Here is a 15035-nt window from a genome sequence, read left to right as displayed (position 1 = left end):
TTTCCATTTGCAACTTTATACCTTCACTAATGCGGTAGCTATCGACATCTCATCCGATTTCCTTTTAAATTAGGGGTTCAACCCCGAATCTCTCGCATTGGGGTTTTTACAGTCCTGTCGTGGTTAATTCAAATTAAAGTGCAGTACCATCCGAAAGCCTTCCAAATTGTTGCGTGAATTTAAATTAGGGGCTGGCAAATTAAGTTTGTCATTGTCGTCCTATTTTCTTCGAAGTTTCTTCTAAAACTGCTTCGTTGTTGAGTGTTCTTTGTAAGACAATTAGTTAGTAATTACGAAATAAAAAAAAACATTTAGGGTAGTTTGGACTTATAACAGATGAGGTTTCGTATAATACTGAAGTAATATAAGTGTGCAACGAGAATTAGTAACCCATCAAAATGTCCGTACATGTCGTTGCTCAACCTTGATGTTTATTTCATTTATTTTTTGTTATATGGGCAATAGAATTTGTGGAATTTCAACTTTCTAGCTTTTATTTTTCAGCCTAGTCAGGAAATTAAAACTTGTATAGTGAAACTATTTGATGATGATTATCTGAAAATATAGTTTTTTGTCACACAGAATTCTAAGACACTAAAATTGTAACCAGTTTTATATTTGGACTGTTTAAAAATAATATTCGTACATCAAATAGTTTTGATACATACTCGTAGTTCGTAGCTTTACAGTCTGTAGCATCGTTTTGATGTTCAACCACTCAAACAAATGAAAGAGAGATTTATGAGAATACCAAAGTACTAACGCTGTAAAACAAAACACAAAGCTCAAATATGAAAAACGTGTTTAATAAGAAAATAAATATTAGGTTCCACGAATGTTATCAGCGCTCTCATCTAAACGTTACATTAACTGCGAATGTTTTGATAAGCTTGTTTCACGGCTCATTAATTTTATTTAAAATTACAACCTCATTTTTCTGTTAAATTAGGTGTGGATTTATTTTATGCTTTTGAACTCAGTACGCATTGTTTCTTTTATTTGTCCGACGACCATTTTGAATTGAGTGGAAACTCTGTAATTTGCCTGGAATTTTTCGCAGTGCTGGATGAATAGTGGATGCAAATATTTGAGTAATCCATGGTCGAGAGTTGGAAACAAGTGGTGGAGTGCGTGGTCGCCGAATAACGTCATGACTGCGAAAACGTTGCTGTTTACGTCCTTGCGATCGAAGACAGCTTCTATTTGATGCATTCCCCAGTCAGGAGTCTCACTTCTGAAATAAATAAAAAGAAACTAGTTGAACATAAATAAAATTTATTAGTTTCATAATGATGTTTTGAAATGTGTTGATGAGATCAAAAGAGCATTATTGTTAGAAGTAAAGAAAAACTAAATTACTAAAGTTGTAACCGTATTTCCCCGAATATAAAAGGGGCTTGTTGTGCATGCAAAAAATAATACGCAGAAACATCTTTAAAAAGAACTTACGCAGGCTGATCCCCATCTTTAATAGCATCGGGATGATGATGAGCGGCGCTAACAGCTATCGTGAAGAAAATCAGACTGCCGGTACAGTTAATCCACAGCCACATCGAAATCGCGTCGAGCATGGGGGCGCCACTGGCCACGCACATCCAAATCGGGAGCATCAGGCCTATGGCATCGTGCCAACGATAATGTCTCCCGAAAAACCCTTGACGAAGGAATACAGAGAGGAATCTGGAAAAGCAACCGTCATTCATTTGTTTCCTTGAACAGTTCCGTTTAATAGTTTTTTATTGGCAGCTTTAGGGACAATAAGATAACAAACATTACGGAGTGTTCTCATTTTTGCTTTGTATACAAGAAAACATTTCAAATATGTGTGCAAAACTTATGTAAAATTAGGATGTATATATATTTTTACTAAAACTGCACGGATTCTGGTCGTTCATAAAAAATAGACAAAATAAAACAAACAAAAATAGAGAAATGTACTGTTGATAGTTCAGAGAACAGACTATAATATTTGCATTTTAACATTTTATAGTCAACTTCATGGCGTACATCTTACTCACCTTTTAAAGAAACTCATGAAAAAGCCAAATGGAAATAAAAAAATCTCGGTGATGCATCCCAATTTGGCGTGCAGCGGTTTCTCCCTTCTAGGTGTGAAGTACAAAAACGGTTCTAAGGAGCTGATCTCCAAATCCATAAGAGTATTTGTATAAAGATGATGTGACAAGACGTGTGATACTCGGAAATCTCTGAAACATATTTAATAGGGATGGGCCGAAATTCGTTTTACATTCGGTTTAACCGAACTTCGTCAGCTTGAACCGAACTTCGTCATTCGGCCGAATTTCGGTTAAAATGCCGAATATTCTGCACTAAATATACTTGAACTATCATAATAGAAATTAAAGAAAAAACGTATGTGTAGTAACCATAGAATAGTAGTAAGAAAAAGTAATCATACGTGATAAACAAAAAACTATAATTAATTTTTTAATTACCTTTCTCAAAAATATTTGGTTACTTAATCAAACAAAACACAAAATTAAACCGCTCTTCTTACTAATCAAACCAGCCTTAGAAATCTTTATTTCTTTTAATCAAAAACAAAATTTTAATCAACAAAGTTTAGTCAATCAAACCAACAAAAATCACGTAAAAACAATTTAATTTATGAAATGTAAATAATAGCACGTGACAAGATGGTGACGTCTTTAAAAATGACTAGCTTGCTAACGGCCCCACGGGGAAGTGCGGAGTAAGGGCGAGGTACATCTAGCAATATTTGCAGCAAGTGCGTAAACAAGACACAACACGAAAAAGCTCGGCGAAATTGAACCGAAATTCGGCCGAAGTTCGGCCGAATTTTTCATTTTTACCGAATGTTCGGCCGAAGTTCGTATTCGGTTTAAACCACATTCGGCCCATCCCTAATATTTAATATTTTTTTTAAGTGAACTTGCCTTTGTTTAAATGATGGATTGGACTTCGTGACTCAAGATTTTCTTGTAAGGAGGTAGAATATCAAGTTTATACAGTTTAAGTTTGCGTAATATGCTTTTTTACCAGTGTTCCGCGTTCTTCTGTCGAAGATGATCCAAAACTATACTAAAAAAGTATCTCTTGTATTAATTTGGGTTATAAACTATCTAACTTTCGTCGATATCTATTCAGTGGTGTTTGTGTTACAGAGTACTTTTTTTCGCGTCTATCACAATTAATAGGTTGAGTAGACATTTAAGATTTTTTTTTGGTTATACTCCATTGTTTAATTAAATATTTTCCGCAAAGCTCTCCGTTGTAAATAGACTACCACATTTTCGGTAAAATCTTGCGTATAACCGATCTTTTCGTATAATCTGTTGTGGCAGTTTTATCCATTACGTCAAGGTTTATAAACATTGGGGCTATCGCTCTTTAAAGTGACACGCAGATCACGTGTATGAAAACAAAATACGTGCACTTTGAGGCATGGACAAAATCGTGATATTAAAACAAAAGGCGATAAACGTAGCCAACGTCAGTGAATAAAAATGTATTTTTTTTTGGAAAGTATGACAAAAACTATCTTTTTCAATAAAAACTTATGTGGAAACTTAACTGGCACACAAAGTTGTTCTCATTGTCCCATTTTATATTGATTGCTTTTCTACTTAAAGTTTTTGGTCAATGAAGACATTCTAAAAGCATCGATTGACCTAGACAATAAAACATTTCGACAAACTTTGGATCGACACGACAAATAAATAAGCATGTTCAAACGATTTCAAAGTCGTATCAAATTCTCAATTTTATTAATTGTACTTAAGATTTGAATTTTAGCCAACGTGTTATGAATATTGTTGCCATGCCCTTCATAATACTCAATTTGTGCTCCAAGTCCTGCTTGTCAGCGTACATCTAAATCTTAATTAACATATTGCGGATATGTGGCGTTGCCCAAATAGTTTGGATTAGACGCGTCCTGAGTCGTGACACTCGGAGTACGTGACGTAGCTACAGTATAAACATGTAACTATATCGGGAGATTACTTTACTACGGTCGGGGTTGCACGGGGTTGACGATTTCGAGGAAATAAAGCCGTACGAAAGAATTTTGGTGGCCACTACACGCGCATTTTTACAAGCTTTTAGTTACTAAATAAATCCATTCTCTGTCAAAAAAAAAAAGATTTTGACCCACTTCCCGATTATCGATGAAGCTGAAATTTTGATGACAAAGTGGATTTGATGCTGTAACTGGAAGCTGGCTATAGCAACACCGAATTTCTTTTCGAGATCCCAAAGAGAATGAAATGATTACGATCTAATTAAAAAAATATTCTTCAAATGTCATCTTTATTGTATGCCTCGCTGTCTACGCGTAGCCCCGGCCTAAGAGTTTTACTATAGGACGGTTAAAATCTTCCTTATAACAATGCCATAAGGTCCATTTTTTTTATTGTAGTCATTATTTGCATTTCCCTAAATAATTTCGCTTGTATTTGGATTAGTTTTACAAGGTTATTTTTAGCTGTCATAATGGATCTGCGCGTTATTTTTTTTTAGATATGCGCCTAAATCCTTTGAAAACTTTTTGGGGAAAAACGGTTCAACAATAGCATTTCCCATTTTATATTTAGAAAGGCCTTGGATTCATGTAATTTTGTTTTTTAATATAAAACTCAAAATCCTGTTGCTCATGTACATTGTTCCGAAAAACATTAATTTTAGATTCCGAAAATTATTTTTCCAGTTCCAGCTAATATCAGAACTCATTGTTGGAATTTAATTTGCTTGATTGTGAGAAAATAAAACCACGGAGACAAAGTAATTTTGTTTAAATGCAATGTAGCAGTGCAAAGTCAGGCTGACAAGAGACACTTCCAGGCACTTCCATCAAGAACTTTGTAAACTTAAACTCCTTCATCTCTGAGAACTGTCTAGCCTTGGTTGAAACCTCAGCAATTTTCTCATTTGGATAATTAAACTTGTTTCATCCAACAAAGGAAATCAACTGGCATAATCTGTTTGAGAATTTTAGTAAACATTTTATGCCCATTTTTGGAATTGAAATTGAAGTTTTAATCACCTTATTAACCATTTTAAACTTTCTGGGATTTTATAAATTATCGTTGTTTTATTTGTCCAAACTTACTTTTAACTAAGATAAAGACGTAGACACGTGTGTTTACAATAAATTACCAGTGTATACTTGTGATAATTATTTCTGACAATTCTTTTAAAACAAACAACGCACTTAGGGCAAGCAAATTTAAAATGGTAATTTTCGACAGTATACAGTCACAAAATGTAGGATAACAACTCACCTGTAAGACCACATGCTTAAATTAAACAAATACATTTTCCAGTTCGTTTTCCTGTGTATGTAGTTGTGGCAAGCTACCGTCAGGAAGGCCAAGTTGAAAGATGCGAAAGTGTACCATAATTTCACCGCAAAGCTTTTCTGGACCCAACAGGCTACCGCTGAACTAATTAGCAACGATATAAACAGACCGTCCGTTATAATGTCTGCTGTTTTCGATGCATCCTTAGGTATTTTCTTTAGCTCTTCATAAGCTGCTCTCTTTAGAGTTTTATAAAAACCATTTTCTTTGAACGTAAAAGGCGAATTACGGGGAGTCTTGGCGTCTCTTATATAATATTGTGCAAGAATTTTCTCTGTGGTTGGGTTCAAGTGATGAGATTCAAAAGCTTCAGTAATGTCGGTACCCTGGACAAATTATGGATTTTTATCATAGAATTTTCAACAACATTTAACTTACTATACTACATTTCTTTACTTACTGTATTCAGTGCAGTATTTAGTACGAAAAGTACTACAGTTCTAAATGAACACTTTGTTGATAAAAATATATCCACGCGAAATATTTCTTAGTAGTCCTTTGAAATTAAATTACTTTTGAGTAGATTAATTTTCAATCGCAGGCTTTGACATATTGTAATAATTCATTTTACAACAGTAAAGATTTATGATAACAAAAAAATATTAATCAGCTGACGTAAATATTGAGATATTTGATACAATATTTGTAATTGACATTTATATGTTCTTAAAACTCAGCTACAGCGTTAGCTGACATTGTCCGGTATGATAAACTCGATATAAAATGCAACTTACTTTGGTAAGTTCGAGCCATTCTTCTCCGCCGGGGTGGCGTTTTATAAAACTCGTCAAATCGTAAAGTTTGCCGTGAATCCGCCACAATCCTTCAGCACCATCGTCCATTACCTTCCCAGCAAGCCAATGCACCGGATCCCTAAGCCCATCATCCCTTAACGATGGGTATTTCAACTGAGGGAAACTGACATGAGTTTTTTTCTCTTTCACTCGCCTTTGGGCCTCCTCTGACCACGATGCAGCCTTCTCACTCATTTTTTAACAAACTATTATAAGTATTACTGCAAATCTAATACTAAGCATAACTTCTGACGCGACTTCCCCGTTATACTTATCACTTACAACTTGATCTTGAACCAATGGATAACGCATTAAAATGCGTAATCCATTAGTTTAATTAGTGATTTGCTTTGAACAAATAAGATGATAATTAGTTTATAACAATCTTGTTATAAGTGATGGAATATGTACATAGCTGGTAAATATTAATAATAAGATAGTAAGTATGTATATATTTATATGTTTTGGACTTCAACCACGTTCTTATCGTTACTGAAAGTAAGTACAAGTATTTTTTTTACTTCATTTTTTTTATTTATGTACACACAATGTTTTAGAAGAACTGAACAATAAGTTCCTGCTAATTTTTTGAAGAAATTTCTTCGAACTGACTTGTGCAAGGAATCATTAATAAGAAATTCAGTCAACAGGATGAAATGACAAACAAGAAACTCTTCACTCTTCCTTTAAGCCAGATGTTGTATGTGATTTACGGATACTGGGGGCAGCAATGTTTCGCATTCTAATGAAAGTAATGAAAAGAGTAAGAAAAGTAGTCAGTTTAATGGAGAAGAAATTTAAAGTGAGAAACCTGTCAATTCAAAATGTCTATAGAACTTGTCAATTTCGTAATTTAATTTAATTTTAAGACTTCAAGCCGGTGTATAAAGATGGTGTTGTTTAGCGCATAATAGCTGTCATATCACGATAACCTTTTAGTTATTATCGACATTTGCAATTTAGCATGACTATGTAATTTTATTGGTAAACTGAAAAAATGAACATTTGCCTGAAGGAAAATTTACTAAATCAGTAAAAAAAGATGGCAAAGTTCCCAATCAGTCTTCTAAAACTTGTGAGTGATGAAAGACAGACAGAAATGAAAGACAATGTAGGTACAGTTGTAAGAAAGATAAAAGTTGGCCTAGAACTTAACCCCTTTGTTTTTGAAAGAGCTAAATATTCTACTTGACTTTTTGAACATGTAATATGGCCGGTTGCCAGCTGACTCGCCTTTGAGGTTATAGTTCCCCTAAAAAAGGTCCGGAATCGTAAAAGTAAAAATTCAAGGCTTCATTTTATTTGCATCTGTTGCTGTAAAAGCAAAAGCTTACACGTATGTGTACGTAAGGTTGAAATTTTAAGGAAATACGTATAGTAGTTTAGTTCCAAGGATTTCTAAAATCAACTATTACATGGGCTTGAAGAGAATTAACATTTCTTCGATGACTAACGACGCCTGAATGACTTCAATGTATTGAATTGACAAAAAAAGGAATGTCACTCCCATCAATTTGATTTCCGATCTAATATCTAGACCCTGTACAGAATAGGGCAATCCAAATATCAAAAAACCCATATGAGTTCCCCATAATTTAAGAGTCCTTTACCGAAAGCACGAGGGTTTAAGGATCGTGTACAATGGTTAAGGAAAAGCCATGGATGATAACGCAAAAGTTTTATTCGGAATACACGATGAGATTTATGATTTCACTGACTTTCGAGATAAGTATCCCGGCACCGAGTATTCGGAACTTTCTAAGGTAAGTAATCTAATTACCGTTAAAATGCCTTTTGTGTATGAAGTACGGTCAAGTGTTCTCATGATAAAGTACGAAAAAATAAATTATACGAACAAAAGTATAATCGTTTTATCTCATACCATCATTTTCGTATCTAATCTGTTTTATTTTTAAAAATGCATGGTCATTTATAAAAGTAGAATTTTGTTTGATTTTATTTACTTAGTAGGTGCTGCGACTTTGTCTGCTTCAATTTTTGTTATAATCAGGCAACGATAGTAACAAATTATTTTGATATATTTAGATATGTAAAAACAGTGATACCTCCTTAAAATAGATATTCACAGCAATTTAATTTTTTATAGGGCAGCACTCTAAAAATTAAATATTTGTTGCAATTAACGTATTAATTTTGATAAGGATGAACACCATATAAAAAATATCTTTTTTTTCTTTTTGAACGTAGTTTATTACCATAAAAAAGGTTACAGTGAGTAAGTAGCCTCAAAAGGTACCTATATATTGTCGAGGAACTCGCGAAGAAGAACAACTTTTTAAAGCAACAACTCCATCATACATGACTTTTAAGGAACTTTTACCGTTAACGGAGCGCATCCAATTGCGTGCGCTTTTGTTGCATTATTTATTTGTTGTCTTGATTCTGTGAATGTGAAATGCTATATTACTTTGAATCTTCCTAGATAAAGGAGTAAAAAAAAAACAATCCGAATCAGTAGTTCCTGAGATAAGCACTCACAAACAAAAATTCTTTTTTACAATAATTATAAGTATATTATAATAATTTAGTTATGGAAATTTATTACTAAAAAAATATTGACAAGATAAATTTAAACAGTTATAACAAAAGTTGTTTGAAAAAAGATTCTTGAGGAAATCCATCTTATTAAAATGCTTTCACTAAATCATTGGACTCAATTAGAGAAACAAAATTGAAACTACAAAAAAGTGATAACGGGAATCAAAGGTACTTAGTTAGCTATATAAATAGATAGCTGTGGTTTAGACTTGTTCGATAACTATCACTTTTATATCATAATACTTTACAGTATCAGTAAATTTTAAATACAGATATATAATCAAACGTTATTTACAAATTGCAATACATTCTATCCAGAGTTTGACCAGTGTAGATGGATATCAAGTGCTAAATATTGTGGTATAAGTTTAAAATATTTTTAAAATGGCCCCAAAAGAATTAGACTATATTGAGTGGGCCAATCAAAAGGCAGCTGAGAAAAAAACTCATATTAGTTTTCCACAGCTGAAGTATCCTTCTTTAAGGGATGGAGGGTTCAGAGATGCCATACAATGGTTGGAAGGAAAAGCCTTGGATGATGGAGCTGAAGGCTTATGGAGGGTGTACGATGGGATTTATGATTTTACCGACTTTCAAAATAAACATCCCGGTGGCGAAGAATGGTTCGAGCTTTCTAAGGTATGTCTTTGTCAGTAGTCTTATAACAATTTCTGTTTTATGTTTGTTAGTCTCCCGCGACCCAAGGCCGTTTAGAAAAAAAAATCATATGCCGAAACTGAATCAAGGCTCGTTATTTATTTTGATACGCATAATAATTTTCTTTTTCAGGGTACAGACATAACAGAGGCATTTGAAAGCCATCATTTGAATCCTGTTGTAGAAAAAATGCTGGACAAATACTTCATCAAGAAGGCAAAAACTCCACGAAATTCACCATTCACTTTTAAAGAGGATGGTTTCTATAAAACAATAAAACGCGCAGTATGGGAAGAACTTAAGAAAATTCCTAAAAGTGATGCAAAGAAAACAAATATGATTATTGATGGCCTTCTTATAACACTATTGATCGCCTCAGCTGTAGCATGTTGGAGTACTAATTACTGGGTTGTGATGGTATCTTACTTGATAGCTGGCCTGAGTTTAGGATGGATCACAATCGCCGCCCACAATTATGTGCACATGAAAACAAATTGGAGGATGTACCTTTTTAATTTGAGTTTATGGTCTTATAGGTAACGGATTTTTTGGTATAATTCTTGTAGATTTTATAATGAAAGGAGAGTGAAGAGGCCTTTGCTCAGCAGAAGGAAATTTAAGTCTAGTTATATTTGTGTTGTGTTGTTAGATTGTCTAAATGGAAAACAAGTAATTTCAGACTAACCCAAGCCTTTCAAATTAGATGTAAATATTTGATAACACTTCTCGTGTCAGTTTTAAGAGTCAATTTTTTCTGAATTTTTCATTTATAATGTGATAATTTTATTTTGCAGAGACTTCAGAGTATCTCATGCTCTTTCGCATCACCTCTTCACAAATACATTAATGGACTTAGAAATTAGTGCTGCGGAACCTTTTTTGTTGTGGAATCCACGAAAGAAACCTTTTTACACAAACCTCTCACTTATCATTGAGATTGTAGTCTTTCCTCTATATTTTATTATGAATTTCATGAAAAGGTAAATTTATGATTTATTATTTCTATGAGGTTATCTAAATATTCAAGGACTTTTTACCTTAGTTTTGCTTATACTTCTTCCGTTTTATGTTCAGATTCATCAGCAATTTCGTTCGCAAAGATTTCTTCATCCGTCATTACAAGTGGCACGATGGAATTGGTTTCCTCCTTCCTCTTTGGATGTACATCGTCAGCGGCGCAACTCTCTATCAAGTCGTTGTAATGTGGCTTTGGATCGTTTGCACTGGCAGCCTTATCTTCAGCGTTATTGGTACCAATGCTGCTCATCATCATCCTAATATCTTTAAAGATGGAGATCAACTAAGGTAAGGAATTAGAATTGTTTTAGTCAGACAAAATTGTAACAAAAAACTAAAATCTGGGCTCAAAAGAATCAGTATAAATTAATAGAATTTATTTTCGTATGTTTTCAATTTAGAATCTAGTTCTTCTTCAATAGATCAATGCGCATCTATTATCTATCTTATGATCATAATAATTTGCGATATTTGTTTAGTTAGTTGTATTGCTGGCTGGAAACTATGAAAAAACAAAGTGTCTTCTTGTTCTCAGAGAAAAGACGATCGACTGGGGGATGCATGAACTCGAAGCTGTGATGGATCGGACCGACATCACTGGCAGCCACTTCAAAGTGTTGACGTTCTTCGGTGACCACGCTTTACACCATCTATTCCCAACTTTGGATCATGGTATCCTAAAACATCTGTATCCTGTATTTTTAGAACACTGCGAAAAATTCAAAGCTAATTTCCGAATGACGTCATCGTTTGATCTCTTCATTGGTCAATTAAAAATGACAGTGAAAGAAACTCCTAATGTTTTGAAGGACTCAAAATAAATCATGTAAAATTAAACAACTTTAACACATTTTCGTTCGAAATTGTATTATTTCTGGTCAAAATCTGGATAATACTACAGTTAAATATAAGACTATACAAAATCAAGTCTTTTTTATAATGTTATACCTACTATTTGTACAACGAAACGTAATCTTAGAGCTTGTAAATGGCACCCAACATTGAAAAAGTTTGTAAGAGCAAAACTTATATGATTTCCACAATTTAAGGAGCTGAGTTCTTTGACTCACGGCTTCAAGGGTCTCATACAGTGTTTAGAAAAAATAAGACGTAAACCTCTAATTAAGTAAAAACTTATTCAATTAAACATCAACGAGCCAGCAAGGTTTTTTTCTATTTGGACTTTGAAAATAACACAGCTTTTTAAGATTTATTTTATCTTAAGTACATAATTAAATAACAAAACAATTTGAAGATTGAACACAAATATTTTGGGTATAGTAATGATAAAGTAACTATATTCATTCGTATTTACATAACATTGTAGTATCAGTAAATTTAAATAGGTTCCGATATAAAGACCAAAGTACGGGGCTCTTCAATTCATATTATCTTGACAGTTTAGACAGTGCAGATGGAAATAATTAAGTGAACAATAATTGTGAATTAAAATTTAAATATTTGACAATGGCTCCAAAAGAAGTGGATTATATTGAATGGGCCAATCAAAAAGCGGCTGATAAAAAAACTCATGTAAGTTTCCCGCAGTTGAAGTACCCTTCGCTAAGGGATGGAGGGTTTAGAGATCCCATACAATGGTTGGAAGGAAAAGCCCTAGACGATGGGGCTGAAGGCTTATGGAGAGTATATGATGGGATTTATGATTTTACCGAATTTCAAGACAAACATCCCGGTGGCGTGGAATGGTTCGAGCTTTCTAAGGTACGTTATATTAATTATTATTTTAAAGTAAAGTAAAGTAAAGAGTATAGTTTGTATAGATTTATTCGAGAAAAAAAAACATGACATTGTCGAATAACGACTGCATGGATGGCCGAATGGTTGAGATCACCACGCCAAGCTCATGTGTCGCGGGTTCGATCCCCGCGTAGGACAAGCATTTGTGCGATCCACGAATGCTTGTTCTGAGTCTGGGTGTATTTGTGCATGTTATTTGTATGTTTGTAAAACCCTCGTGACACAAGGATACTTACTGCGGGAGTCGTTATAAAAAAAGTGAGATGTTTAGGATACTTTTGACTTAGTTTGTCAAACAACGAAGAAGACCAAATTTTCATTTATTATTCTTATTTAACATTTTAGGGTACTGATATTACTGAAGCTTTCGAAAGCCACCACTTAAATCCCGTCGTAGAAAAAATGATAGAAAAATATTACATCAGAGACGCGAAAACACCAAGAAACTCACCGTTTACTTTTAAAGAAGACGGCTTTTACAAAACTTTGAAACGCGCCGTAAGAGAAGAGCTTAAGAAAATTCCTCCAACTGAATCAAAACGAACAAATTTGATTATGGATGGACTTCTAGCAACACTTTTGACGGCATCAGTTGTTGCTTGTTGGAGTACTAATTACTGGGTTTCTATGGTGTCTTATTTGATAGCTGCCTTGAGTTTGGCCTGGTGCACTGTTGCTTCTCATAACTACATTCATATGAAGTCTAACTGGAGGATGTATTTGTTCAATCTTAGCATGTGGTCTTACAGGTAAGGAAAAAGCGTTTAAAAGAAGTACATATATTAAGCAAATAAGAATTATATCGATATGAACTGCACCGAGTGGTGTAGTAGGTTCGATTACCGCCTATGATAATTATTTGGGCGATCCAAGAATGCTTTAGCACGTAACTTGAATGTTTTGTGAAACTGCCTGCGAGACGATTTTTTTAATTATGTTTATAACCTTTTACTGTTGTTTACAGAGATTTCAGAGTATCTCACGCTCTTTCTCATCACCTGTATCCGAACACGTTGATGGATTTAGAAGTTAGCGCTGTGGAGCCAATGCTTTTGTGGAATCCGAGAAAGAAGCCTTTTTACACAAACTTGACGATCGTCATTGAAATCGCTATCTTCCCTTTCATGTTCTTCATCAACTTTGCCAAGAGGTAAATATTATCCATTTTTTTGCCTACTTTATTTATATGGAGTTTAAACTTTCTTGCAAGCTCAATACTCAATATTTTTACTGCACTCCATATGTTCAACAGGTGTTACATAATATAAGTATAGTACACTATGGACCCTGTAGGGCACGGCAATGTAGGAGAGAGGAGGATGCTAACTTTATTTAGATTATGTATCACAGATTATTTTTATTTATTAAGTGGTTGTTTTATTCTATTTATTTTGCAATAGTGGTTTCTTAGGTTTACGCGAATGTTAGACATTGAAATGAAACTACTTTTACGGATTTTATCGCGGTTTAATTTTAGATTTTAGTTCCCAACGTTTCGAAACCTTTGCAGGTATCATGGTCACGGGCAGACTGAGATGGCGTTCGTCTTGACAGAAGATGTTGCTCGTTCTACCTTCATATTTTAATTAATTATTTGTGGTCCGACCTACGCAGTATGAGCTCACTGTATTTTGCAATGTTATTATTTTTATCTATGAGAATGTTACTATATATATTGTAGGTATATAAGCTCTGAACCAATTATGAATATTGTCATTTCTTTTAGGTTCATCAGCAACTTTGTTCGCAAGGACTTCTTTACTCGCCACTACAAATGGCACGACGGTGTTGGTTTCCTCCTACCTCTTTGGATGTTCATCATCAGTGGGACAACTTTCTACCACGCTGTGTACACGTGGCTTTGGATCGTCTGTACTGCCAGTCTTATCTTCTATACTATTGGATCTAACGCAGCCCATCACCATCCTAACATTTTCAAAGATGGGGATCAAGTTAGGTGAGAAACGTTTTGACAACTAATATAACAATTTTATTATTTCTTGAATACACTAAATACGTTATCTTTTTAGTGTAGATTTTATACAGTAATAATCTTAAACTTATCTGTGCTTCATCTATGAGTCTTACCTACTCATTCGATTTTTTCTAAATTTATTCTAAAATTCTTTAAAACTACTGTGTTGTGTCCGTGACCTTTTACTGTTCGATCATGTACACAACTGTCTCCTTGACATCTTTATAGCCCGATCGTAAAACTTGGGGTTTGTTGTAAAGTAGGTAAATATTATATATGCTTGCATTGTGGATTCGTTTTGGCTTGCTCGAAACTTTTAGATAGCGTTATTTATTCTTCCTCAGGGAATCGACTGTCGACTGGGGCATGCATGAACTGGAGGCTGTTATGGATAGAACCGACATAAACGGGAACCTCTTTAAAGTAATGACGTTCTTTGGTGACCACGCTTTGCATCATTTGTTCCCGACGTTGGACCATGCTCTGTTAGAACATTTGTATCCAGTTTTCCTCGAGCATTGTGAAAAGTTCAAGGCCAATTTCCGAATGACGTCATCGTTTGACCTTTTCGTTGGTCAGTTGAAAATGGCAATAAAACAAAATCCTAACGTTCTGAAAGACTCGAAGTAAATTTTAAAATGAACTGTTACATTTGGGAATAAATGACTTTTATTTTATGTTAAAAGGTATCAAACTTGCATTGTTACTTAATAAATAATTCCGTCTGTAACTGAAGACTTATTTTTTACGTTGTGTGGCTCAATAATGTACTCTATTACCCGCTTTTTTAATATTTAAAAAAATAATCCATACTACCTAAAATATGTTTTTGAAAATTGTTTTTTTTTCTTCTGCTATCGGAACTTTTGACCAAACATTAACTTATCTTAATGTGCTCACAAAATTTAAAAAGTAATCTTGCAGATAACCTTT

The 15035-nt window shown here is 34.0% G+C and overlaps 3 protein-coding genes across 3 annotated transcripts; 2 read left to right on the top strand and 1 right to left on the bottom strand.

The window, feature by feature from the left end:
* Positions 1–692: 692 nt before the first annotated feature.
* On the bottom strand, positions 693–6380 carry LOC113500734 (cytochrome b5-related protein-like). The gene is made up of 5 exons (XM_026881618.1): positions 6077–6380; positions 5265–5668; positions 2019–2207; positions 1450–1680; positions 693–1234 (listed from the first exon to the last, which is right to left on the bottom strand). Exons 1-5 carry the CDS (start codon positions 6329–6331, stop codon positions 958–960), a joined length of 1356 nt encoding a protein of 451 aa, XP_026737419.1. The 5' UTR covers positions 6332–6380; the 3' UTR covers positions 693–957.
* Positions 6381–8857: 2477 nt separating this feature from the next.
* Positions 8858–11209, top strand: LOC113500593 (cytochrome b5-related protein-like). The gene is made up of 5 exons (XM_026881447.1): positions 8858–9334; positions 9485–9888; positions 10147–10332; positions 10427–10657; positions 10905–11209. Exons 1-5 carry the CDS (start codon positions 9080–9082, stop codon positions 11188–11190), a joined length of 1362 nt encoding a protein of 453 aa, XP_026737248.1. The 5' UTR covers positions 8858–9079; the 3' UTR covers positions 11191–11209.
* A 447-nt stretch (positions 11210–11656) lies between these two features.
* On the top strand, positions 11657–14796 carry LOC113500592 (cytochrome b5-related protein-like). Its single transcript, XM_026881446.1, has 5 exons — positions 11657–12091; positions 12473–12876; positions 13092–13277; positions 13854–14084; positions 14447–14796. The coding sequence occupies exons 1-5, from the start codon at positions 11837–11839 to the stop codon at positions 14730–14732; spliced, it is 1362 nt and encodes a 453-aa protein (XP_026737247.1). The 5' UTR covers positions 11657–11836; the 3' UTR covers positions 14733–14796.
* The last annotated feature ends 239 nt before the right edge of the window (positions 14797–15035 follow it).

Source organism: Trichoplusia ni, chromosome 14 (genome assembly GCF_003590095.1).
Source record: "Trichoplusia ni isolate ovarian cell line Hi5 chromosome 14, tn1, whole genome shotgun sequence".
Taxonomy (NCBI): domain Eukaryota; kingdom Metazoa; phylum Arthropoda; class Insecta; order Lepidoptera; family Noctuidae; genus Trichoplusia; species Trichoplusia ni.
This window is presented reverse-complemented; position numbering and strand designations above follow the sequence as displayed.